This window comes from Mastacembelus armatus, chromosome 11 (genome assembly GCF_900324485.2).
Source record: "Mastacembelus armatus chromosome 11, fMasArm1.2, whole genome shotgun sequence".
Lineage (NCBI taxonomy): Eukaryota > Metazoa > Chordata > Actinopteri > Synbranchiformes > Mastacembelidae > Mastacembelus > Mastacembelus armatus.
Genome location: NC_046643.1, coordinates 9,609,193 through 9,635,363, shown reverse-complemented (window position 1 = coordinate 9,635,363; position 26,171 = coordinate 9,609,193). Strand labels below are relative to the sequence as shown.

Here is a 26,171-nt window from a genome sequence, read left to right as displayed (position 1 = left end):
GCACATCAAGTCCAAACATGCAAACTTGCTCTTACGAGGGAAGTCGTCAAGCAAACAGTTGAAAACAAACATTAGATGATTTAGCAACGTTTTCCAGGGTTTAGTGAATCAAATTTATAAAACCGATTCAACTGTGATATATTTAGCCATCAGTAAGATGCCAAGAGGTACATTTCTTCAAACAACAAATCTTTAATAGGACAATTATACAATACAATCAACATTTCTCTCCCCCATTTTATTTGTATGTTTCACAGATGATAACTCTGAATAAACTATTTACAGTTTTATGGCACATACTGTTAGCAGTTTTGAGTGCAGCTGATGGTTAAGGATGAAGGGTCGAATATAGAGGCAGGGTGGTCGTTTGGCGTAGGAGGGTATGAAGTAACAGATGTGTAGAGATCAGGATGTCAGCAGTGGTGGGGCGCCGGTGAGGTGGAGCCAAAACTGATGACAACATCACCACAATGATGGGTCATATCTGGTGAGAGAGAAGGAAAAGTCAAGGCCAGCTTCCTGAGAGGATGAACTGAAGTGCTCTCACATAAACACAGACCTTGACTGTGGAAGCGTGTCTGTGCTTTCCTTCAACAGCAGCTCTGAGACCAGTGTGTCCAGAAACTCAGGACTGGAGCGTTTCCCATACCTGAGACACACAAAGAGACAACTGACAGATTGAGATGACTTATCTAAACTGAGGGCACATTTTAGCACTAACTTAGACCTTCTGGCTGTCAAATGAAAGTGAAATGAGACATTGGTTAAAGTAAATAACAGAACCCATCACTCTGAATGTCCTTGTGTTATATGTCCAACTATAAACTCAGTGGAAACTGAACACAGTCAGACAGAGACCCAGCAGACACAGACAGGAGTTGCATCGCAGGTGGTCACATTTCCTTTTCTGTCCCTCGGATGATAAGCTGTGCCGGCGAGCTTGTAACCCTGGGTGGCTAAACGCCTGCTGCGACATCCAAGCCCCTGACATTCAGAAGAAAGCTGAAATCCAGGGTTGATGTGACAAGGCATGCTGGCCGTGGCAGCAGGCGTTCCCTGCTCTGTGACAAGTGAGAGGGAACAACTTGCTGTCGCCAGACCTGCAAGAGCCACTCTGACACCAAAGGTTTCCAAAGGTTTTGTGTACAAAAAACTGTACTCCTACTTACCACAACTTGGAACTGCTAGTGTTAAGTGGTACAGGAGGAAGTGGTTTAACCTGGAAGACCTAAGTGCTGAACTATTTTTCATCTTATTATATACAGAAACATTCAATATTTTGAATTTGCTATAACAGTATCAAATAGAGTGGAACTGATTTTTTGGCCAATGTACAATATTAATTAAATCATTCAAGAAGGAAATTTACCGCAAAACAGTTCGTGATGTCAATTTAAACTTGATATTCAACTGTCTCCTAATGATTGTTTTCATCAGTGCATATTCATTCCTTTCGTTATATTCTATTGTAATTAGTCCGCCTACCTCTGCCTTGTGATGAGGTTGATGTAATGTCTTAGGGCTGAGTAGTACTTGGCCAGTTCCTCTGCCGGGGCGTCCTCCCCGGGGTTCTCCGGTTTCACCGGGTATCCCTCCGTCAGGGCGCCCAGGCAGAGCAGCGCCCACAGCAGGAACCCCAGAGTCCCCAGCCAGCTCACCAAGTTAGGATGCATCTGGGAGAGCAAAGGAAAAAACTGTCACATCACTGGGCGCCTCTTCAAATGCCAATTATTCATTATTTAGTCAGCTAAAATTCATCACTGTTCCGCTTTGAAGCCATTGCTCGAAGAATAAATTAGAATAAATCATGTTAGAACGAAAAAAGATCCAAACTGTGGCTTTAATGACAGAGCTGCAGTAATCCCTAATACTTTTCCAGCTGTTTAACCAGCATTAAAAAATCAGTTAGCCAGACTTTAAACTAGTTTAGGATTTCATGACAGCGTTTTGTCAATTAAATATCGAAGTACTTACAATTCCCAGAGGGTCGGTGGGAGATTTGCGCGCTGTGCTGTGGCGTCTCTTCTGCTCTTCTGGACGCTTGGTGCGCGCTGGGTTTTATATCTGTGTGCGGCAGACGCGCTGCAGAAAAACGCGTCAGAGCTGCGCTCCGTTTAGCGCAAGTCTCAGCCTTTCTTCATGTGAACGTCACTGCTGATGCTGTTATTAGTGCGTTAAAAAAGCATATTCCCATTAATTTAAACTAAAGATGCATACTAAAAATAGAGTTAGATAGTAGGCAACATTACCAAAGACAAAGACGGATTAGTGATGTTTTTAAAGAACGAGGCCAATCCAGCTACTACAATTATATTTTAGGATACTAACCAATTAAGACAACCCATGTCCTTATAGGAATAGTACACAGATACTGCAGTAATGACATTAAAGGAAGTATAATGAGTCCACCACAATGTCACTATTGAGGAGCTGACATATTGTGCTGACATATTGCTAAATTAAACAGTGTTGTTGAAATATATCTACTATATGTGCAGCTCAGACAGATGTCAGCCACAGTGATTGTTGCAGGGAAACAATCTGTCAAACACATGGATACATGCATGTTGAGTGTGATGTTTTGGTGTTTATGAGGCTTCTGTGTGAGGAAATGTGTGATAAATGATTTCATAATCAAGTAGTGATTCTTCTGCATAATGAGATCAATAATCCCATCTGAAGCCACAAAAGAATGGCAGCTATGTAACACTGTGGATGAACTTCAAATGAATCTTCTATGGGCGGCCTGTGACGACATCTCGATCTATCTGGAATAAAAGGATCTCAAACAGACTCACATGTTCGCAGCTTTTTCGACACGCTGTTTGACTGAATCAGTCCACTAATTTCGTTCTGCAGTTCATTCCATCAGATGGAAAGGGAGACTGTAACACTCAACATGAACAAAAGGCCTAAATGTGAATATAGAGACACGTCAGCCAAAGAAGAGCCCAATCTCCAAGATTTCCACTTAATAAGAAAACCCAAATAGCACTTCAAATGAATCTGTACCACCAAGTGCTTCATTTACCTCCCATTCATAATCCTTTTGTATACCAGCTCGCAGCCATATAATCTATCAAAATCAGTATTCTTCAGCAGTGCTGCTTTTTAAGTTGCGCAGAGGATGTGGTAAGAGCTTTTTGTATAACACAGGATGCTAAGAGGGAGCAGAGGAATGAGGCACAAATGAATGTAGAGCACAAAGTCATGACCGAATCATGATGATGACAGGCAGGAATTAGATCTTCTAGTCCTCTTAAGGAGATACATACACAGTAAGTGACTCGCTTCAATAGGTATCCCACCTTTCTTAAGGAAGCAGCTTGCACTTATGTAAGTGCCTGATGTGAATGAAGCAGATGCCTAAAGTATGTGGACAAAGTTGAGGGGTCAGTGAGCAAGTGAAAACTGTGATAGCTGAAAGCACTTACAGGAAAAGTCAGAGGATTGTCCAAGTCAGCAGGATTCATCCTCTAGGGAACAAGAATGTCTGTACATAATTACATGGCAATTCAGTCACTAAACATGCTCTTCAGACAGTGGACTAAAAAAAAAAAAACACGCACACAGACAAGTTCATGCTTTAGGGATGCAATTTTAGCTGTTAAGAATATGGAAAAAAAAAGACCAGTGTTAAAGATGTTTTCTCTAAAACATCTACTTTGTTTGTTTGCAGTTTTATTTTCAGCCAAGCTGTCCACTGCACGTACAGGGTGTTAGTCCATGCTGGGGGTAGTATCAGTCCCAGCCAGTATTGTACTCATTATTCATTAAATATTTACAACATGTTCTATAATTAAAATGGCTCTGACAGCCAGATCGGATTTTGCTAGAAATCTGCTGGATTTCTGGGCAGGTGGAGAGGGCGCCATACTTCCAGCTCAGGGGGAGACAACGTGATTGGGTGAATGGGGTTCATGAAAAGAAAGGTCATTCATTCTGATCAACATCAGTGCAATTAGAAAGACAGACACCATTTATGTCCACTACAGTCCAGGTTATGTTAATAAGACCAATCAAAACACCCACAGTGAAGGTAACAATGATAGGCTATTGTACGTTGCTGATCTAAATGTGGCAACTTCAGATAAGTGCTGTACAGAAGAATGTTTTGGAACTTGATTTGTCATTATCAGAAATCATTTCTGTGGAGAACAAGTCTTTTGGAGAGCAAGCTGTTTAAATGCAAATTTGTTTTCTCCTCCTCTCATCAGCCTCTTGGTTTGGACAATAAGATCTCCCCCAAGATTTGTTAAGATGAAAAGAACTGCAATTTTCTACTGCTGTGAATCACAGTTTTGAAATTTACAGTGTGTACAGCAGTAAAAGAAAATACTGTCAAGCAGGCTGCCTGTAGCTTCTCTATCAGGCAGTTGCGTACAAACTGACAAACAGGGAAAAAAAAGCTAAGTCTTGCACAGCTTTGGTGTGTTATTGGCTATTACACCATTTTTACACACAACTCTGACATCTAAATTGCTGCTTTTGACTACACTATTGTGCTATGGTGACAATCTGTTACTTCTGGTAAGCAAGCACTACTATTACTTAGATAGACCATCAGCAGCCCCTCGTTTGGCTACGTGGGCTGCTACTTCAAACTGAAGTTATTTAAGTCAAGAGGTTTTGATGTTTGGTTCATACTGGAGGGTTAAATTAACCAATATGATGAGATTACCAAATTTTATAAATATTAGTCAATTTATTGTGGTTTGTGAGCTATGTTGCATTGGTGATAATTCAAACAGTAAATGTATGTTTGTTTTTTTTAGATTATAATGCTGGTTCAGGGTAATTTGCATAAACATCTTAACAATAATTGGATTATTTTTCCAGAACTTATCTAACACCAAAGAAGTGAAATTTCTGCTATTCACTTCTCTGAGCTGTTAGCTATCAACACTTCAAAGAAGCATGTTCCCAAATTGTCTTCTTTGTTTTGGCTCTGACATTAATTGACAGCCTTTGCGAGCAATTACTGAACCATATAACATCTTGGAGAACACATGCTTTTCTGCTCTTTCAGTTCAAAGTAAATACATTGCTGACAATTGCTCAGTGAGGAAATAAGAAATGAATGTCCTTTTTCCTTTTCTTATTTGTTCTTCTATCGCTCTAATTAAACCCCCAGTGATTTAAGAGTCATCCTATCTAGTCTCAGTGTTTTAATTTACCTGTTGTTACCACTTCCTGGTGTTCTTTGGTGTTTTGTTTGGACTGCATGTGTGTTTGTAGATGTGTCTCTGCCACATCTGCTCCTGGGGTGAAAGCAGCACAAACCTCACGTCAAGAGAAACATCATATAAGATCTTGTGATTGATAGATAAACAGAAGGTCAAGCCATCAAGCTGTGACAGGTCGGTTCGGCTCAGGTGTGGAGGTCAGTATTGGAGCTTTTGGTATTAACACGTCGAAGGGCACTAAACTAAACTTTAGTTTAACATGTGACCCTGGCGAGACTGCGCCAGTCTGCATGTGCCACTGTTACATCAGGTTAGCTGCATGTTTGTTCAACCCTTCGATCCTTCAATATATTCTTAAAAATAAAAATAATAATGGATTTAAATGCTAATCAATTTTATGTAAGCATTGTTCATCAGTATTGTTACTGACTAAGCCTTCTGTATTTACATAAAATTGCTTGTTTTATTTGTATGAGTCCTGTTTTAATTTAATGATACTTGTCAAAACAGGATGCAATTTTAAATTAATCAGATTAGTTAAAACATTTTAAACATCCAGTACACATCAGTACACATTAGTACACATCAGTACACAATAGCTGTTTGCTATGTATTATGAATACAATTCAAACTACATTTGTGGTAAATTGCTGACAATCTGCAGAGGGTTATGGTGGTTGTCATGTCTAAATATGTCAGTTATAATTTTAAATAATTAAAAATAAAAGAACCAAACACAACCTTCAATATCTATTAAAATCCTTAATCTTTTAACAGGTTTTCTTGTTAATAGAGAAATGAATGAATGGATTTAAACCCAAACACAAAAGAAGAGGGACAGTACAATGCCTGAATCACGTCACCGTTGTGGTTTAACATTTTAATATGTAATACACATTTGAATGCACTGGGTCTGAAGAGTAAATGTAATAACCAACATACTGTATTACTATCCTAGATGCAGGCACTGTGGAAGAGGTGCCTGATAATGGAAGGGGGATGTATGATTTAAGCAGTCCAGCTAATGCATTAGGAAGCATTTGAAAGTGTCAGTTCTTAAGCATGTGCCATGACTACAAAATTTTTCCACATGGCTGTCAATCAGCCATTGAGTGTATTTAACTACTTATTCTGCAAATTGAAAAAGTCATTTCTAGGTTTAATGTCATTAAGGCTGGTAGACGTGTGCATAATTCAGAATTTCTGTGAGGACATGCAGTCACACGCAAGGACACATTCACTCAAGAGCGCACACACACACACACACACACACACACACACACACACACTCTCACATTGAAGCAGTACCTGAAAACTACAGCTACATTTCATGAACATTACTTTAATAGGGACTAGTTTTAACAGTGTTATAAGTCAGAAGTTGTAAGTGAAGGCTACGACAGACACACTAAGCTAAGTCTTACAGGTGCCTTTGCTGATACTGTACTATTGTACTAAATCCTATCTGTCAAACCTAAACCTACAGTATGCCCTGTATGTGTTTATAGGCATATGCACTCTACTAATGGATCCATGAGTGGATGTGTATGGCTGCATGTGTTTAAACATGCCTTTGTTAGTCAAACATTACTACTGATTTAACCCAGATATACAACAACCCTTCCTGTTTGTTATCGCATTACTGTGTGAAAAAGCAAAATCCATTTCTCCTGTTGACACGGGGGGATGAGGGGGCCTATATAAAGTTGTTATATTGTCAGTTACCAATGGTTTCTCTCACAAAAGAGAAACAACACACACAACTCAAATGTGGCAGCATCAAACATTGGATTGTGCTTCATTTTAGGAGATTGTGATGGTTTTTTTGTTCTTTTTAGCAACATAATGTTGCTAAAAAAAATGTTTCTAAAAAGATGAGGCCTGAAAATCTGTAAAAATACAGGTCTTTTTTTAATAAAAATATGGTGCAAAGTTTGGGTCAGAATGCAAATTTGACTAAAGACCCTTATACAGTAACAAACAGCTACTTTAGCTTTCCAGTGTATTTTCCTTCACTAGTATCTGCTTGAGAATGTGTCTTGACAGTTCCAAGTGATTTGTCAGTACCTGTCAGTCTGCTGTGTCTCTCCATGCCCTGGGCTATTGTTACCTTTGTCTCCCTGTGGGGAAATTAGGGGAGTGTGTTCTTCGTCTCCAGTTAAGTCAGTGTGTTCTAACAGTAAACGTCACTGAGGTAATTAAGTGTTTCCTTGCGCAGTAATTGCCAATTTAATCTTCTGTGCTCACCTCGTGATCTGTAGTGTTGGATCTGTCAGTCAAGCTGGGCGTGGTTTCCATGGGGATAAGGGAAGTATAGTAGTCATTCCCTTCAGCCAATGACCAAAGTAAATTACCTATAGCCTCCTTAACAGGGTTGCTGTGGAGAGGCAATTACCCTGAACTGTAATTGTGCCAGAATAATGCGTCAGGCCTTTACCTTGTAATTAATTGGGTTTTCTTTCTTTCTCTCTTTGCCCGCTTCCCACTCCACCCACTATTTTTGTCCCCCTTGTTGAGAAAAGATGTTAAGGAATAAGTAGCATAAACCATTATTGTTTTTAAGGATGCGAATTTCTAGTAGCCAACAAAGCTCTTCTGAGTAGCAACAGGGAAACATGATTTGTTTAAAGTATGTCTGTGGATGCGTGTGTGTGTGTGCATACTTTATCTTGTGGCAACCTGATACCCTGGTCATCGTAGGTAAACACTGAACCTGAAGTGTCAGCTTTCAGATGGGATCCCTTCCACTCACTTCCTCTTCATCACTCAGCTGCAGAGACCCAGGTGCACCCATGCCATCATCCAGATGTAGCCCGACTTCCGTTCCCTCTACAACACCTGTTCAACTCACTAACACACACATACACACACCCCAAGTTTGCTCAGTAATGTTGACATTATGACCCAGATGACTTGCATTCATCCCCACAGTGAGAACAACTGAGTGGGAGTGAATCATCATTTAGATCCCCCGTTAATTTTATTTCTCCAGTTACACTGGAAACTGGGCTGCCAGCGGAGAAAACATGACCTGCTTCAATCTGCATTCATTGTGAATTAAATCAGCTCTCATCACTGCTGATCTGCCATGAGGAATGGGATTAATCAATCGGAGACAGTACATCTATCTGCAAATTAAAAACTGCACTCATCACTGAGCACACAGCTCTATGGTTCTGGTTATTTTGGTATTTTATGTGGGTGGCTTTCACTTCATAAAAGAACATCAATCATACAAACCTCAGATTTGTAAAATGATCAATTTATGGAGTGTGTATCAAACAGTAAATATGAGGCAGTACTAAAACACTGAGTTTGGATTAGAGTATGGGTAGGCTGGCAAGTATGACTGAGTCATTTTATAATAAACTTGACCATATCTTTCTTACATTGAAAAAGGTTTGCAAATGACCTAGTGTCTCAGTAAAATGTAGTTTTAAAAAACATATTTCAAGATGTTTAAATTCTATGTTCCTTCATAGTCTAATCTACATTTTACCCCCTACCTCCATAAACAATACAAACACAGATAACATCTAACCATTGTTTGCTTCCTAATTAATGTGTTTCATCTGGACTATGTATACAGGCTTTGTTAAACTGTGATTTGTTCAGGTCCCAGGTCATAGATGTTAACAAAAAAAGTGCCAAAATTGTAGATCTGGATGAGCTTAATGATGCCACTGATGGCTCCCCACACTCAAACCTCTGACTGAATCAATATATTGTCAGTTAATCGTTTTGCTCTGAGGTCGAGTTTAATGACTACTCTTGCTGACAGTTGATTGTACCACAGTGTCACGACACTGACAAAGACCAACAAGACATTTCAGTCAAAAAATAATTTAACTGTGTAGCAATCAGAATGTTCTTTATCTTTAGACAAAAGTAAACGTTACAGATTTAGAAGATATGTATGACTCATTTGATGTGTTAATGGTAACTGTCCATTGTTCCTCAACCATTTAATAGATGGACTCTGAGAGACTCATTGCATTTTAATGGTTGTTGGTCTGTCTCTTACAGCGAACAGAGCTAGCTGCTTTAGTAGATGTTTGGATGACTGTTGATGCTGAGCTTCTCTGCTGGCAGTCATCTTCTCTGTCTTGTTCTGAAAAAGATGCAGAGATTATGGAAATCAGATGTGATGGGTACCAACAGAGGATGTTGGGTACCTCACAAGTATGTATTTTTGGTAAATCTACAGTATGTTGTGTGCACTACTTATAGTACATCAGGATGTGAATGAATGATGGTGTTAAAACAGGTTATCTGCTATCACTGACCTTCATCTGTCAGACAATATATTAACTACCAACACCAAATTAAATATACAATAATATTGATCACCCTAAAACTGAAGGGGTAAAGGCTACATATATATTCCAGTTCTTCTACCTGTTGTTTGGAAGAAACTCTGAGTACCCATATGCGTGTGCAGAGTAAATGCCAAATTGTGGAGTAATCAGTCAGCAACATATTAAATTATACATAATTAACGATACCTAAATGGATAAAAAATAATGTGTAATTAATGGCACACATTCAATCACTTTTTAAATTTGCATGGCTTTCAGAAAAGATGAAAATTACCTCTCAAAAGTTGAGGAAGCCATTATTGGTCTGATAAAACAACATGGCATGCATATTTTAAAATAACTTTATCTCTAATATTAAAGACATGTATTTTTGTTTCCCTACAAATGTATTCATATACATGGTATTTATGATACACATTTGCCCAAACAAATCCTCACTCCTACAGACCTATTTATTCAACACTTGCTCTTTACTGCCCTCACATGCTGGTTGAGGGGACTTTCTTTACCTTTGGTGCACTAAATGCACACACCTGTACTGTGCTTCAAAGTCTAGCAAAGGCTGGATCAGAAAAACACAGCCTACATGAGAAATGACTAATCCGGTATATGATTGACAGAAAGTTCCACATGACTATATGTGCATCAAGTTATCATATATCTGCTACATATCTGGTACCTGAGCCACTGGTCTCCAGTGTGAGGTAGCCATCCAATAGGGAGCTGAACCCAGTGAGACCCCCCATGGCAGCATAGGGGACATCCCTGCCTATGGGCCGACCACGTGCCTCCCTCTCCAGTTTTGTCTCAACCTGCCAAAATAAATAGGATAATAAAAATGTGATTTAAACTCAAAAGATGCTAAGTGTTTAATTAAATGCTCATAGACATATGGTTGAAATAATTGAAATGTATGTCTTAGCAGTAGCTGTGTGATTTCATTTTATTTATTTATGTATTTATTTTGATGTTGGACTCCATTCACCAGGGTCTGATGGGCAGAACTGGGCTGGCCACACCCACAAATGTAGGGGCTGTGGAACCCAGAGCAGCTGCCTGTAAGACAAGCAGCAAACAGTTTGTGAAAATCATCTTGAACAATAATAGTAGACAATATGTAATTTTTCAAGAAAAAAATCTAAGTTATAATATAATATATAATATAATAAAATAGGAAGGCACTAGATTGAAAAACTAGTGATTTTAGACTTACACTTCCTGCACGAGTGGCCAGTAACTTCACTGTGATCCCGGGGTAAGTGTTTACACCTGCAATGGACATGGTTTGTCCCAATCTGGGGCGCATAATGGTAGGTAGAGCAGTGGCATCCTCTGACTTGGCATGGTAGGTTCAGGGGTCGCTCAGGGGGAACCACCTCAAAGTCTGTTTTATGCTGCTTGTACCTAGGCCAGATTATTCATGAATTCATTAGTCTATGTATGTCGATGTGTGAGGGAGAGTGACATCTGTTGTATACTACCTATGTGTACAGAAGCACTGTGTCTCAGGGCCAATGAGTTTGCAGTCAATTCCTCCTGGCACCCCAAAGCTCACATACAGCCTGTTTTTCATTCGTTGAGGGAGCACCTTCCTCTTGTACTCCTCATATTGCTCTGGAGTGAACAGTCTTCCTTTATCATCCTCACCCACAATCCTCCAAAAGAGAAGCCACCATTAAGTACAGCCTGATTATATGATACCTCACCTACAAAATGAGCTGAAAAACCTATAGGAATGGGACAATTCTGACAATTTCAATAATGTGTTGAACTTGAGCTGTGACATCAGCTCATTTGTATTTAGCTTTAGGTGCCACGTGCTTCTAAAAGTATGGAAAACCCTCTAGGTTAGCTAAATATTAGCTAACGTTAGCTAAAAACAGGACTTCAAGGCATATAGCGACAAACCTTCTGTACGTCCAGTAGTCATCCACTGCTTTTAAAGATGATTTATCGAGGCATATTCTCTCCATGTTCTCCTGTCAAATACTGTGGACTTGTCTTATCGCTACACAACAAACTAACACTAGCTCTAGTTAACTAGTTAGCTGTTTGCCACCAGCTAGTACGGTTGCCATAGAAACGGTTGTAGCCGTCCCTCTAACGGTCGTGAAGTGAGCTGCAAATAAATACACACACTCCCACGCGTTAGGGTTCCGCCGTTCCTCTATTGAGGCTGTTATTACGTCAATTTTCATTATGTAGCTCGCTAAGTCATATAAACTTAGCTTTAACCTTAGCTGTAGCGCCACATCACACAGATTCCGTATTATAATAATATTAACATAGTTTTACACCAAGGCGGAAGCGACAAACCATCATCAAACTGTAGCAAATGTCCTCGTTGATATAGTAAATTATGTGACCTTCAGGCTCAAAGAACATTTATAAAAAATGTTATGAAAAAAACAACAATAATGCCAAGTCGCAACTACTACAGAGGCAAACGATAAAATACATGAACAATATAATGTCTGCAGTTCGGCGTTAAAAAAAAAAAAAACAGGTTGCAAATTTGCATAGCTCTGGTTACGCCACACTAGTTACACATCCAGCCCCTACGGGCGCAGAAAGTGGCTGTGACTGGTATATGAGCTCGGCTCTACTGGATTCGTCGAAGATTATATTAGACTTAACTACCTTAACTTAAATTGGTTTTCTGGAGATTTACCAGTAACCATAATTATGGTTAGCATCTTTGTATCTTAGCTAATATCATGAACAGTGTACTAACTAACTACACTACACTAGCGATATACGAGCTGATTTTAACGCAGTAGTTGTAATTAAATCCAGTCAGCCCTAAAAAGTATTATATAAAGTAATTACAGGCACATTCCTGGTGTTAATCGGTAGGACTACATTCCCATAATGCCACGGTAATGACACATGCAGTAGACGTTCAGGGGAACCATGACAGTCTGCGTTTTTGCATGCTTGGAATTTGGGCTGCCGACTTTTGCTTTCAAGGATATGCTTGTTCCCAAGTTCCCGGAGAACCTAGCCGACATGAGCATGAGAGCTTGGCGTGAAGCTCCGCTGCAAACTTTATAACGGAGATAGCGGCTTGCTCGTGATATTTCCGCAGTGACGGCAGCAGCCCATGATTGGCAAACAACAAGCATCATTCAGTGTCAGCCAGAGGTAGCAGCTGCTGCTGACAGTCGTTTCTCTGGAGCTCGGTATTTTCCTTTTCAGTCACACCACACCACTTCGGCAAACATAATGAGGTAAAGATTCTGCTTTTAATTGGGTTGGAAACATTTGTAGATAACATTGTGCCTTTTTTGACGGTCAGTTTTGAGCATTATCAGGCTAACGTGTCGAGCTAACGTGAAATGTGGAGTTAGAAAACCGGGTCCGTCTGAGCTTCAGTGGCTTCAGTTAATTAAAATTAATATTAGGTGAAAAAGTTGTAACAATAAGTACAGGAAATCAGTCATCTTTCACTGTTAGCTTACATACTTTGGTCTAACCGCAATGTTTAGCTAACTTCATATTGGTTGATGTTAAACATAAGTTCAGCAACAGTGTTAAGCCATAAACAAACATATGTCCTTTAATCTTCTGCATAGATCTTCTCCTCTTTAGCAGTAACGTTACAAGCATTTCAGTGTTCAGTTGATGCTTTCCAGGTCAGGTTATTTAGTCTGTGGCTGAGTCTACTGGCTGTTAACTCTGAAGTGACATCTGTTGTAGTAAATATTTAACCACTAGGTTAGTTATTTTGTCCGATGCTGTATGCCTTATCACTGTCAATCATCCCATCTGGTGCACTGTATTTAAACAGCCCTCTAAAACAGGCAGAATATTCATTGTCTGAAGCTGTGGACTAAATGTTGTGCCTTTCCATGGGACAATGACCAGGCCTGGTGAATAGCCGGGCATGGCAGTGTGCGAAGACAATAACTCTGCTGATTGTTACCAGGCGTATTCCATGAGATCAATGTGGTTTATCAACTGCTATATCATAGGCTTATCAGTTTCTGTAGTGGGATTGGCAGTGTTTAAATTCTCTATGAACTCAGCGTCTTCCACAGCAAGTTACTCCAACCTGAAATAATACAGTACTTGGTTTTGTTCTTCTGGTTTTCTGTTAAATGTTAAATTTTCAGCTCCTTTCAGCTTGTAGTGACTGAAGATTGTAACACCTGGGGTGGCTTGTGCAGCATTCCAGTTGTGTCTTGCATTTGCATGATTTGTCAGTCAAGATGTTTTTGTGTCCTGAGCAGTTTAAACACTTACTTTCTTTTAAGTCTGGGAGTCTTGCTTGCTCTTTCCTTCCTGTATCTTGCATGCTGTTACATACTGGTGCCCGGGTCACAGGAAGGACTTCTTTGAGTGTCTGTATGGACTGGAACCATCACTAAGCAGATTCTGTTACCAATCTTTTCATAATTTATTCAGTTAGTAACTGTCCCCTCTATGACCTCACTAGGAAGCAACACCCCCACACCCAAGAGAGAACACAGAGAATGAACGTGGGAACACACTTGTGAAAATTGAGAAGTGATCGCCTAATTTCACCTTCATTTCCATGGTGCATTTCCAAGTTGTTTGTGTGCGCAATAACCATGGAGGAGTTAAATTCCCCTCACACTTCTGTTGTTGCCTCTCCTATTTGGAGCTGAAAAAATGGGTCTACACCAGTAATCAGGTTTCTGGGCTAAGAAGGCTGAAACTGATTTGTTGATAAGTGGGCTATTGTTCACCGTGAGCCATAGCACCAAAGAAATTTGTCTTCAACAATAACAATGTAATTTTAAGAGTCCACTTTTGATGTAGCAACCAGCTTCTTGCCAAATCTGAACTGGGTTGTCGGAACTGGACATACAGGGATTTGTTGTGTAGGTGTTGGAAAATCTTTATGCATTTATCATGCCAGAAATCCTCTGTCCTTCTGAACTAAAACCCAAATGCCCAGGAAACAAAGCCAGATGTGAAATATTGTTAAAGGGCTTCAAAAATGGCCCTGAAGCTATTTTTGGATTATAGAATGTTTTTTTTTTTTTTTTGACATTGCACTACTGCACATAAAAAATTATAGAAACATACAAAATTAAAATAATCTCTGCTAACAATCTATAAAGACTTACAATAATATGTTTATTTCTTGTTGCTAATTGTACATTTTATTTCTCTCTTGTATTTTTCTAACATAGTCAACAATGTCTGAACACCTGACTGAACGCCCAGTCTACATTGATGATTTGGTGTTAGACATCTTGAAACTAAAAAATCCTGACTGCTGGTGGTTGTGGGTGTCAGCATCCTTCTGGTTCAGCTTCCTGGCAGCTGCTGTTGCTCAACAGTTTGTCACTTCTTAGGAGGGACGGGATGTTGTAGTGGTTCCAAAGACTCCTTCGGGTGCATGGGTGTTAGGAAACCATATATTCTACTGGAATTTACTTCAGCGAGGCAATAAATCTAAATCACCTTGAGGAATGCTTCATTGTATTAACTTTGACCTTTGTGGATAAGGACAGCAGAAAAGTGAATTTTCCTGCAGAAGTTCTTACACACTCAAATTATTGGTATCTCCACATCAAAGGCCATCTGTGTTAGGCCAGGCCCCTTTAGCTCCCCTCCTATTCATCACGCCCAGTACCATGCTGGGTGTACTCCTGCGGAGGAACATGTCCCAGAAGCTGAGTGTGCTGCTGCTGGTATTTGGCCTGGTATGGGGACTAATGTTGCTGCGCTACACTGTGCAGCAGCCTCGCCATCAGAGCAGCGCTGAGCTACGTGAGCAGATCCTGGAACTGAGCCGCCGATACGTCAGGGTCCTTACAGAGGAGAACCAGAATGCACCAGGTGGGCCACAGGGAACCTCCATGGCTGGTTATGGTAAGTATTTAATAAATAAACAATGCTATGCCATATGTAAGGTTACCAGTGTCTTTTTTGCAACTAAAATTACTTCTAGACTGTGTTTCATAGTTATGACAAAGCCTACTCAAGTATTCATTTATTATGATTTTATTTATTTGTTTATATTATTTCTCTTGCCCTCTCATATGCACAGCTGATCTGAAGAGGACTATAGCTGTCTTGCTGGATGACATTCTGACACGACTGGTCAAACTGGAGGGGAAAATTGAATTGGTGGTCAATGCATCCTCCACTAACACCTCCCACACAGCAGGGGGCGTACTTGACTCTGCACCGGCTGCCCTACAGAAAGCCTCAAAGCAGGAGATAGCTGGCAGTCACATTGGGACATCTCGTCTTCATCCGCACATCCCTAATAGGCCCCGACCACATCAAGGAGCATAGTTTGAATAGATGTATAGAATTTTGGTTCTTAGCACATCACATTTATCCAGCCTCAATGATGTAAGAACATCTGGCAAATATAAAGCAATAGGAAGATATATGGACATCCAGGAAATTAAAATGTGGGATGCAGCAAAGAAAAGTTCAGCCAACTCAGAGAAAACAGAGGACTTTTTTAAGCTCTGTCCTACCACATGCTGATATTTATTATAATTTTTTTTTTGTTGTTTTTTACAAAGGCTGTATAGTGCATTTTTGTACATGTTCATTTTATTTGGCTTAAATTTTAGCATTATTTTAAAAAAATCTGTAATTGAATCCTATGAGTATTTAAGCGAATACAAAGAGGTATAAGCACTCGTGAAATGGAAACTGAATCTCATACGCTTTATCATAAAAAATGGCTTAAAATGTGCCTCTACATTGTAAACAAATTGGCAATATTGCTTCCACATATTGAAATGTTGAATGAAACATGCAGTCATGATGTTATGAATAATTTCATTTAAGTTTTCAGCTGATGAAGATTCCTTTAGCTTGCACACAGTGTAATAACATAGTGTTTCAAGGATAATTAAATGCTATATTTCACCTGTATGAGATGATCCAAAGAATGTTATTAGCACTTCATCTGAAGGTAGTATAAATATATATTTGCAAATGCTTTAGCAGTTTTTGCAGTTTAGGTATAATATGATGGGATGTGTACTATTGAAATTCAATGCTTCCCTTGTCCAGTGTTGACAAATGTTTTAATTTAGACGTGGAACAAACTGAATGTACTGTGTGGTCAGTATATAGGCATGTAGTGCTTTTAAGATGACTGACCTACTGCTTACACATGTTCAGGGTTCATGTTGCACTGTGACTATAAAAAATTCTTTAAAATACTGGACACTTCAAGCTGTGATGTTAAATGTTTTTTGGCTCTGTAATATTAATTTGCCCACTCTTCCTGTATGATATGGTTTCAAGAAACCCAAAATAACCTCACCCTGTCTTGCCCAGAGGACAAAAGTTTTTAATTTGCTTGTCATGATGTGCTTTAACATGGCAACTTTATCACAAAGATAAGCAGTACTTTCAATATTACTTTAAGGTTGTGTGAGACAAATTATTGTAGATAAAATATGAAAATATGAGAATCAACACAACAATGCTGGATTACTTTTCTCCAAAATATTGCTTATTACAAATTTAACAGTATGTTCAGGATGCCTCAACTGTTGTTTGGCTAAGTTTGCATGAGTGATACCATAAATGTAGTTTGCATCATAATGCTAAAATAGAAAAGTCATTAAGCCAGTCTGCAGCTTTACTAATAGTATTTCAATATTTAAAAATCAATTTTATTATTAAATTTTTCACTTTATTTCTAAATCCAACAAAAAAAGAAATATGCTTACAGTCATTCAGAAGTTCATAGTTGCAGCATGTGCCTCCCAAGACAATCGCTGCACATTTATTTGCTTCAATGCAAAAAAGTCCACCAGTGGTTCCTCAAAGAGGGCAACCTGCTTGAGTCTTAAGGTGTACTGTAGATGTAGTAGTCAATACATAAAGGTGAATTTTCAGTTGTACTGACTCCACTGTTAATATGTTTTCTACTTTAATGCATTAACTTGACATCTACAATCGTGTGCAAAAGTTTAAGACCACCCCCGTGAAAATACAGAATTTACATATCTCGATCATTGCTTTTGTAAACAGTTTTCATTTGTTGTGAATGTATTTTATGAATAGACTTACTATACTATGCATACCGCTATACGGCATTAAAATGTATAACCATTTGTGATTTTGTTGGTCTATTTTCATATGTAATTTTAAACTTTTGCACACAACTGTATACCTGACCGTTATAGTTACTTTGCAGTGGAGCACATCTACATGATGAGCAGTTTAAACAATGAAGATATTGAATGCACGACTGAATTCGCTACGTTTAGCCAAAATATCTGAACGTACGGGTCATTATGAAAGATTTCGGCATGTTTTGTAAAACCATTTTACTTTTATTTATTTTTTATTATACTTGTTTTATTTTTGGTGGAAGGGGGCGTGGAAGACTAGACCGGAAATGACGCCACACTCTGCAGTACACAAACATACCACGCACCTCCCGCGCCATCTTCCAGCTAATAACCAGCCGTAATTAAAGCGTGTAAAGCTACAGTGCAGCTTATTTCTGTTTGTATTAGATATACTGAAAATGAGTGACATTGAGGATGGAAACTATGATGGACGGGTAAGTAGTTATATCGAATTATATACATCTTTTTTTCTTTTTCTCCTTGTGGCTGCCAATAAAAAACACCAGGCGAGTTCCCAACTAACAAACGTTAGCTAACGTTAGCTACTTTCAGTTTGAGTTGTTGCTAAATTAACAGCTTAACGTCGAAGTTAACTAACTACATGCTTTGTTGACTAGCGTTACAGAGGGAGTGACGTGCTCTTTATTAGCCTGGAGTTGATATTGTAATTCAAAGTAACGCTAACGTTACCGCTCTGTTAGCAAAGACCGCTTCAGCGCTTCCAACGGTAACCTTAGCTACCAAGCTAATGGCCGCTAGCTTGACGTTACAAACACATTGGTGTTCCCAGATAATGTCTGTGTGCTTTCACTTCAGTTTATTGCCCCTCACGTAGTTATTCGCTTGTGAAATTAATCACGGTTTGTCCGCGACGTCCTAATGATGACCTTTAATGCGGACCTCACTGCAGCCATCATTTCCACCCGAGTTTATGTTTTGCCTGTTCTAGTATTTCGTTGTATTAGTTAGTGGGATTAGACCTAAGCCGGTATCTTCCCCTGCTTTCAGGTTTTAAATGAGCGAATTGAAATATGTCTTCAACATGGTTTCTTATATAAGCTTTTTACCTGTAGCTCTGGGTTTTGTAATGATCATTTGCATTAATTTCTGAAATTTAAAAACAGCAACAGTGTAATTGTAATGCATTCAGTTTTCCTTTTCATTTTATTTCAGATTTTGTAAGATTTCTATTTTTATTAAAACCTATGATCTTAATTTTATTGAATGTTCTTTTTTCATTAAGGTTATTGATCGTGAAGGATTTGAAGAGTTTTATCCAAGAATGATGAAGAAAATTTTCAAGATAAAAGAAGGCTAATGAAAACATGTACAGAGCAGAACGTAGAAGTGGAAAGGGAGGAAATGTGACGGAAGAATGGTGTCAGATAGAAGCGCTTGCAATGTAATGGCTAAAATGAAACTGGTATCAATTTGGGTGAAGAGAGGAAAAACAGACCTGGAATCAGAAAATGAGAAAACTGAAAAAAGAAGAATGAAGAGAGAGAAAGGAGTAGCGTGTAAAGAATCTGGAAGAATGATTGTGTCCCTAGGTTAAGTAAATATATTGTTTGTGTCACAAATGTTTTTTATTTACCATGCTCTCATCCTGTAGTATAAAAATGCATGTTTTATTTTTTTCCCTTGTTGACCCAGGTGGACATGGAAATAGACCTGTCATGTACATATATTATATATGTTTAATAATATGCCACCTTGTAAACCACTGATTTACTTACTGAAATAAGATTACTAACCCTTTCCTCCACAGTAAATAAGCTGTACATTTTAGACACGTCTACTGTATGTGTGCAACATACTCTACTACATTCACTTCTCTGTGCCAGATTGTGTTTCTGTGTAAAGAAATAAATGAATTTATCCATGAGAAATTTCTTAATATGCTGCTGTGGCAATAGGGGTCACGCTCCCCATCTAAATCGGATCGTGGAAGTCCAACTCGGGTCAAGTCGGAGAGCAGGTCTGGCTCCCCGAGCCCATCACGGGTCTCCAAACACTCTGAGTCCAGATCCCAGTCTCGATCAAAATCCAGGTATATAGTTTCTATTTTGTAATCAGCTTGTGATTTTGCTCACGTGCTTTATGTGAAGTTTCCGTTTTCTTATGTTTTCTGTATTTAAATGTCATGTATAATGTTTTTTCATTTGTTTAATTGAATGAATTTCTTTCTACTGACATTTAGATCTCGCTCTAGGCGGCACTCAAACCGCCGCTATAGCCATTCACGCTCTCGGTCCTACTCCCACCGGAGGAGGTCCCGATCTCGTTCCTACACCCCTGAATACCGCCGTAGGAGGAGCCAGAGCACTTCCCCTATGTCGAACCGCCGCCGCCACACTGGCAGCAGGGTAAGTGTGATGGAGTCTGAATATAGTGGAAAGTAATGCTATAGGATATTTAAAAGATACTATGTCTAATCTGTAATTATTTAAAATGTAGGTATATACAGTATGAATACCCTTTAGAGGTTGAGTACAGCATTAGTTATGCTTAAATGTTCTAGGAAGAGGACGTGAAAAAAAAGATTTCAATCAAGTAGAAAAAAATTGGATTTTAGGCCTTTTAAATGCTTTCACAATCATCTGGCTAATAATCCAAAAGTTTTTAATAAAGTTTTTGAAATGTTTTTAGATGGTTTTGATCATTAAAAACATATTTAGAGAGATTATATGATTTTGTTAACACATAGTTCATAGCTGAGTACAAGCTAATTTGTCATTTTTTTATTTATGAGGAATGTAATTTGATTGTGGTTAATGCCGTGGGAAACCATTTGACATGACATTTAATAACCCCTTTTATTAACATTCCCCTCCTTTCATTATATCAACAGAGCCATGACTACACAAAAGAAGCATACAGTCATGGCGGTGATGCTGATGTTAGGGTATGTGGACTTTCTGACATATTTTGGGAAAGAGCAATGTAATGTTTATCTGTTAGTCAAAGGTGCTGCTCCCAGTGTAGTACTTAATTATAGATAATGTGGTAAATGTAACCTAGTGGAAATAAAATACAACTTTGTATATTCAGACAATAGGACTGTTTGTAAATAATGCAGCATATCACTATTATGAGGTAGGCATGATTTTGAATTAAAGTTTATTTTGCAACACTGATGCGAAATGGCATTAGCTTACCATTACATAAATAAATGTATGTTCATTATATTGCACTAATATAGTATTTGAATTATTTATATAGCATCATGTGTATGCAGTTTTCACATACAATATCATCTCCTTTATCAGTTTCATAAACACAATAACTAGTTTTATATGAATGGACAAAATAATATGATAAATGTGTATACATCCTAAATATATACCTCTTATGACATGTCAAAATGTACAAACATTTTTTGCAGCACCATATTTGACCACACTTTTGTTCAAATTTAGTAATGTTTGTATCACATGGACTGCTGACAGAATAAAGTGAGCTTTTTAAAGTACACAGAAGGAGAATGAGCTGGTTTTGCAGGATGTACAAGTGTCCCCGGGGCATCTTTTTGAAAGCAGTTGTAAGGGGTTATTAAAGCTGTCATAGTTCACCCACAGAGAACTTACTGTTGGCTGGTACAGGTGCTTGACGGGGGAGGGGGTTTGTTACCCCAGCAAATGTTTAAAGGAGGTTTTAAAGTAATAAATGTTAGATACTTTTTCTGTGCTCGAGTTTTGGAAAGACCTAGAGAGACATCTACAGCCCATGTCCTCAGTGCATTAAACAGGTAACATGTTGCAATGTGCATGAAGGAGCATGTTGTACAAACTAAATCTGGCAAAATGAACTTGGTGTGCCAAACACTAGTTGGGTAGATGCAATGAGCCACACCATCAACTCTGACTCTTTGTGTTGACCCTTCCAGGCAAACCCTGACCCGAGTACATGTTTGGGAGTGTTTGGCTTGAGCCTGTATACCACAGAGCGTGACTTGAGGGAGGTGTTTTCTCGCTATGGTCCTCTGGCTGGGGTTAATGTAGTGTACGACCAGCGCACAGGTCGCTCCCGTGGCTTTGCCTTCGTTTACTTTGAGAGACTTGAAGATTCCAAAGAGGTAATTGAGATATTTGTGGTGTATTTATTGATCAATGATGTTGACACACATTTTCGTCTTCTGATGTGTTGTATTTTTCTGGGGTCTCAAAGATAAAATACTACATGATTAAATGGATAGAATAAGCCTTGGCATGGCTTTGGGTCTTGACAACCAAGAGTAAATACAATATAGTGACAAGACAGCTTTCAACGATTGATTGTTGCCCTATCATCCCCAGCTATATATTGGTGAGCACTTTGTTTTAATAGCTGCAGTACATGCACACTCACATGTAAAGTATCTAAGTCCTCCACTTTGGATAAAAACACCAGTTTTTTTTAGATTTAAGTGTAATTACATGTGTGTGCCACTAGGTGTCTTCCTTGCCACAGATTCCCTCACCTTGTAGTTTTGTATCCCATAGCAAGGTGTTAATGTGTGTAATGTACTTTGGCCTTTGTGTATGTAATAATTTTTACCAAAGCCCTGACAGTAGTCTGATAATAGCATCTGTTCTCCCTCTTGCGTTCCCTAGGCAATGGAGCGAGCCAATGGCATGGAACTGGATGGCAGGCGCATCAGAGTCGATTATTCTATTACCAAACGTCCCCATACACCCACACCAGGAATCTACATGGGGCGACCAACTCAGTAAGATCAGCACTGATGTCAAGTCTTGCATGTCACATAAATGTACATTAGTAGTAGTGAACTCAGGTGGTATTTTATCAGAGCTCACTTCGTATCGATGTTGTATCCAATTGCATGAACTTTCTTGAAGCACATTTTGATTTGTGATTTCAAAGAGTTTATACATATGTTTGTATCAGCATTGAAAGGGTGCTGTGTTTCACAAGAGATGACACCTGGAAATAATGGCCTTGCTTTTGTTATTTCAACAGCAATGGGGGGTGGGGGTGGCGGTGGCGGCGGTGGCGGTGGCGGGGGCAACAGCAGGAGGGGGAGAGACTCATACTATGACCGTGGCTATGACAGATATGATGAATATGACTATAGATATAGGTAAGTAATCGTTTTTGAATGCAATATCTGTGTTGTACTGTTACGTCAAAAGGAAATATATAAAGTTTTCTGTCTTTACAGTCGCAGGCGTTCTCCATCACCCTACTACAGTCGATACAGGTCTCGCTCGCGGTCTCGCTCCTACAGCCCACGTAAGTGTGAAGAGAAAATGCATACAATAGAACGCTTGGATAACTGCAACTATTGGATAATCTTCAGACATGAAATCAGACTGTTGTTAGGGTGGCTATTTAAACATAATGTGCCTTAATCACTGGTTAAAGCAGATGAATTGTATTAGTGTTTTACTAATTTACACCTGTACCAATATCAATCTTCTGTTTTGTTTTTGCAGGACGATACTAAGTTGCTTCTTTCAACCTTCAGCTTCCCTCCAATAAGTGATGGTGTTTGTTTGGTCAAGGTTTTTTTCAGTGGTAAACATTTTGAACTAGCACATCTGTATCAACATAACATTACATTTGAGATAGTTCTTGTTCACATGCAATAGAGGTCTTTAAGTTCTAGATGTTTTTGATGCATTCATGTTGACTGTGAGCAAAGAACTCAGCCGCAGTATTGTTGCTTTAGTCTAAAACATACATCTTACCTTAACCTTTCATTCTTTCCTGCAGCAATGGAAGTTGTTTTTTTTTAAGTAACAATTAATGGGATTTATTGGACTGATTTCTGTTCTTACTGTCCTTGTCATAAGAACAGAAAACAGGCTTTCAGCAAATAATGGTGACATTTAATTTTACAAACTGCATTAAGTAATACTAAAACATTACAGGTCTTTAGAGGTAGCACATGTGGTTTGTGTGGTACCTAGCACTGAATTTACTGGTAAGTAGCAGGTAAAATTGGGTTTAAATTGTTACTACATACTCAGCGGTTGATTCTCTGCTCACACTCACTTTTTTTATGTCAAGGAAATCATCATTTGAGTTTCTGAGAGTTTTATCACATTTTTTATTGTTGTTTCTTTGTATGGAAATACAAATATATGAAAACTACAAAAGTTTGCAGGTGTTTTTCTGACTTACTGTTCATGAAACTGGAGGTTGAGATTTAATCGTATAGGTAGGAGTTAATACTGCAAGATGAGTGGGTGAGGTGGGAAAACAAGCTGGGAGACGAGCAAGACCAGTGCCAAATAGTTATGCATGATAAGTTTATGTTCACACATATTTAAACTGGTGGATTTGGAGTCACTTTGAAACTATAGCAGAGTCCCCCAAAGTGCAGTTTTCTGTTATAAGCGCTACACCAATGAACATGCAAAAAGTGACTTTTACAGGGTTTTTATTGGGAGGATTTCCTTGCACAAAATGCATTCCCTTTTAAGAAAAACAAAGACCTTAAGAGTATTATTGTAACTAGTTTGTTCATAAGCATCTACTGTATTTACATGAAATACATAAGTGTCATGAAATACATAAGTGTAGGTACTTTATTCAAAACAAATTTCCACAGTCCATAATAAAAACAAACGTTACTAGAATATTTCCTCATATTGTAAGCAAACATTCCTTCAATTATGAAAATGTCACAGAACAAGGCTGTTACTAGTGATTATCCTGCAAAAACCTAACTCTGCATATTGTCTCATCACTTTCTGTCTGAGGTAGACAGAGGTTTCGATATTGAACACAGCTGGGGCAAATAAGATCTTGAAACTGACTGGTTAATCACAAAAGTAAACCTAAATGAATGGAGGGCTCTTTTATCCGTAGACCTTAACCCCAACAATAAGGCACTTCATTCAAATGGAGTTAGTAATCAGTGTTGACATGTCATGGGGCCCCTCAGCTATGCATTCATTCACACTGACTCAAAGATAATTCAAAAAGTTCCAAGGTAACCAGGAGCTGTGAGGATACAAGGGTCAAAGTATGAGGTCTTTGCTAATAAAGATTCAACACTCAGCTATAGTCACATATCATCCTTTTGTGCTCATTTTCACCTTTGATCTTTACATTAAGTGAAGTTTAATCTTTAACACCCATACACACTTACACAATCCTCTATATGTACAAAGAAGAAGTACACTAAAATAAAATAACTGTCCTCTGATCTGCCTTTTCATTTTATAGAGCAGGTGCACAGATTGAAGAACATATAGATAATACACTTGATTTTATGATTAGATGTGAGACTATGACTATATTTTTCTGAAACTGTACAGTGACATGGGTGCAAAGGCATTGGTCAACTGGCAATTGGTTGATGGTTAAGGTACAGAATAAGTAGTTTCATAATATTAGGATTCCATGTAGTGATAACTCATACAGAACCTGGGCTCAAGTATATAGAAAGTTTATCTCATGTAAAGATCAGTGCTTTATAATAGTTTACCAAACACACCCAAGGTCAACACCATGTGCAACCTATAGTTTTGGCATGTATCTGGGATGGGGGGAAAAAACTGGGAGGGTACAGCTCTAACTTACAGGACGGTGTTTGAAAGTTAACAGGCGTGTGCATGTCTTCTATATGGTTTGAAAACAGGATGACTGCTGGGGGGTGTAGGCTTAAATTCCTCAACAGAGTTGTCCGTGTCTGAGCAGTAAACATGTGGGTCCACTTGGAATAACAACCATTAACAACTGTTTGCTCTTTAATCAGAACATGCTGGTTAGCTCTTTTATCACTCAGAGTTGATAATACAGAGGATCAAATCAAACATCACCTGAACCTTTTGATCATTTCACTTTAGGTTTATGTAAACTTACTGATGAATTTAAGATGTTTTTTCTTTTTTTGAAAATTGCATTTTTACAGGCTAATCAATTTATACTTTAATAAATTTGCCCAAATTCAACAATTAAACAGGTTTTTTTTATTTTGCCACAAATATGTTTTATTGCTTTTTTAGCTGGTAGGTCATTTGTCTTAAGATAATAAAATATTTTATTATCAATTAAAAAATTGTGTGAAACTAATGATTAAAGTTTTGACTACACATACATCTTAGAATTTAATACAAGCAACAATCCACAAACAGCAGAAAAAACAAGTTTGTCATAATTTAAAAGGTTAGCGGTTCAAAAACTGTGCTAAATCTATAGCTAATAATTTGTATTACTTTAAGAAATGAATTACCAAAATCATCAAGTTGACAGGTGATTACCTCCAACACTTTTATTTTAGATCAATTTTAACAAATAGTAAATAACAGCTTTATTTTGAAGAAAGTTTTCCACCTTACCATATTAAACAAATCATGCACTTGACTTTGCAGTAAACACAATCTAATGTAAAAGTGTCAAAACTTTAAATGTGTTTCTTTTCTTTGAAGAAGAAAATGAAAAGGATGAAACAGGTTATGCTTCTGAGATATTAAGTAATTTCTCTCAACACAAAACACTGAGTAACTAATGAATCAAGGTGCTGAAACCAGCAAACAATAGCAGGCAGGAGTTTCATATAGAGGACACATGGTCATGTAGTCTAATGTGTGACAAAGTCTGAAAATATCTATGTGACTGGGGAA

At 38.4% G+C, this 26,171-nt stretch overlaps 4 protein-coding genes across 5 annotated transcripts; 2 read left to right on the top strand and 2 right to left on the bottom strand.

The window, feature by feature from the left end:
• Window positions 1-327: 327 nt before the first annotated feature.
• Window positions 328-2,379, bottom strand: npy (neuropeptide Y). The gene is made up of 4 exons (XM_026299658.1): window positions 1,975-2,379; window positions 1,486-1,673; window positions 560-649; window positions 328-484 (listed from the first exon to the last, which is right to left on the bottom strand). Exons 2-4 carry the CDS (start codon window positions 1,671-1,673, stop codon window positions 463-465), a joined length of 300 nt encoding a protein of 99 aa, XP_026155443.1. The 5' UTR covers window positions 1,975-2,379; the 3' UTR covers window positions 328-462.
• Window positions 2,380-7,749: 5,370 nt separating this feature from the next.
• Window positions 7,750-11,730, bottom strand: fam221a (family with sequence similarity 221 member A). 2 transcript variants are annotated; one of them, XM_026299656.1, is made up of 7 exons: window positions 11,414-11,730; window positions 10,987-11,160; window positions 10,719-10,909; window positions 10,491-10,561; window positions 10,185-10,317; window positions 9,211-9,297; window positions 7,750-8,036 (listed from the first exon to the last, which is right to left on the bottom strand). In XM_026299656.1, exons 1-7 carry the CDS (start codon window positions 11,476-11,478, stop codon window positions 8,029-8,031), a joined length of 729 nt encoding a protein of 242 aa, XP_026155441.1. In that variant the 5' UTR covers window positions 11,479-11,730; the 3' UTR covers window positions 7,750-8,028. The 2 variants fall into 2 exon arrangements, with proteins under 2 accessions (XP_026155441.1, XP_026155440.1); XM_026299655.1 differs by lacking the exon at window positions 7,750-8,036 and having other exon boundaries at window positions 8,471-9,297.
• A 464-nt stretch (window positions 11,731-12,194) lies between these two features.
• ccdc126 (coiled-coil domain containing 126) lies at window positions 12,195-16,774 on the top strand. Its single transcript, XM_026299657.1, has 3 exons — window positions 12,195-12,735; window positions 14,668-15,352; window positions 15,531-16,774. The coding sequence occupies exons 2-3, from the start codon at window positions 15,115-15,117 to the stop codon at window positions 15,779-15,781; spliced, it is 489 nt and encodes a 162-aa protein (XP_026155442.1). The 5' UTR covers window positions 12,195-12,735; window positions 14,668-15,114; the 3' UTR covers window positions 15,782-16,774.
• A 1,096-nt stretch (window positions 16,775-17,870) lies between these two features.
• On the top strand, window positions 17,871-23,699 carry tra2a (transformer 2 alpha homolog). The gene is made up of 10 exons (XM_026299660.1): window positions 17,871-18,029; window positions 19,512-19,645; window positions 19,796-19,961; window positions 20,447-20,500; window positions 21,482-21,670; window positions 22,188-22,303; window positions 22,355-22,359; window positions 22,555-22,675; window positions 22,757-22,827; window positions 23,031-23,699. Exons 1-10 carry the CDS (start codon window positions 17,994-17,996, stop codon window positions 23,039-23,041), a joined length of 903 nt encoding a protein of 300 aa, XP_026155445.1. The 5' UTR covers window positions 17,871-17,993; the 3' UTR covers window positions 23,042-23,699.
• Window positions 23,700-26,171: the final 2,472 nt, after the last annotated feature.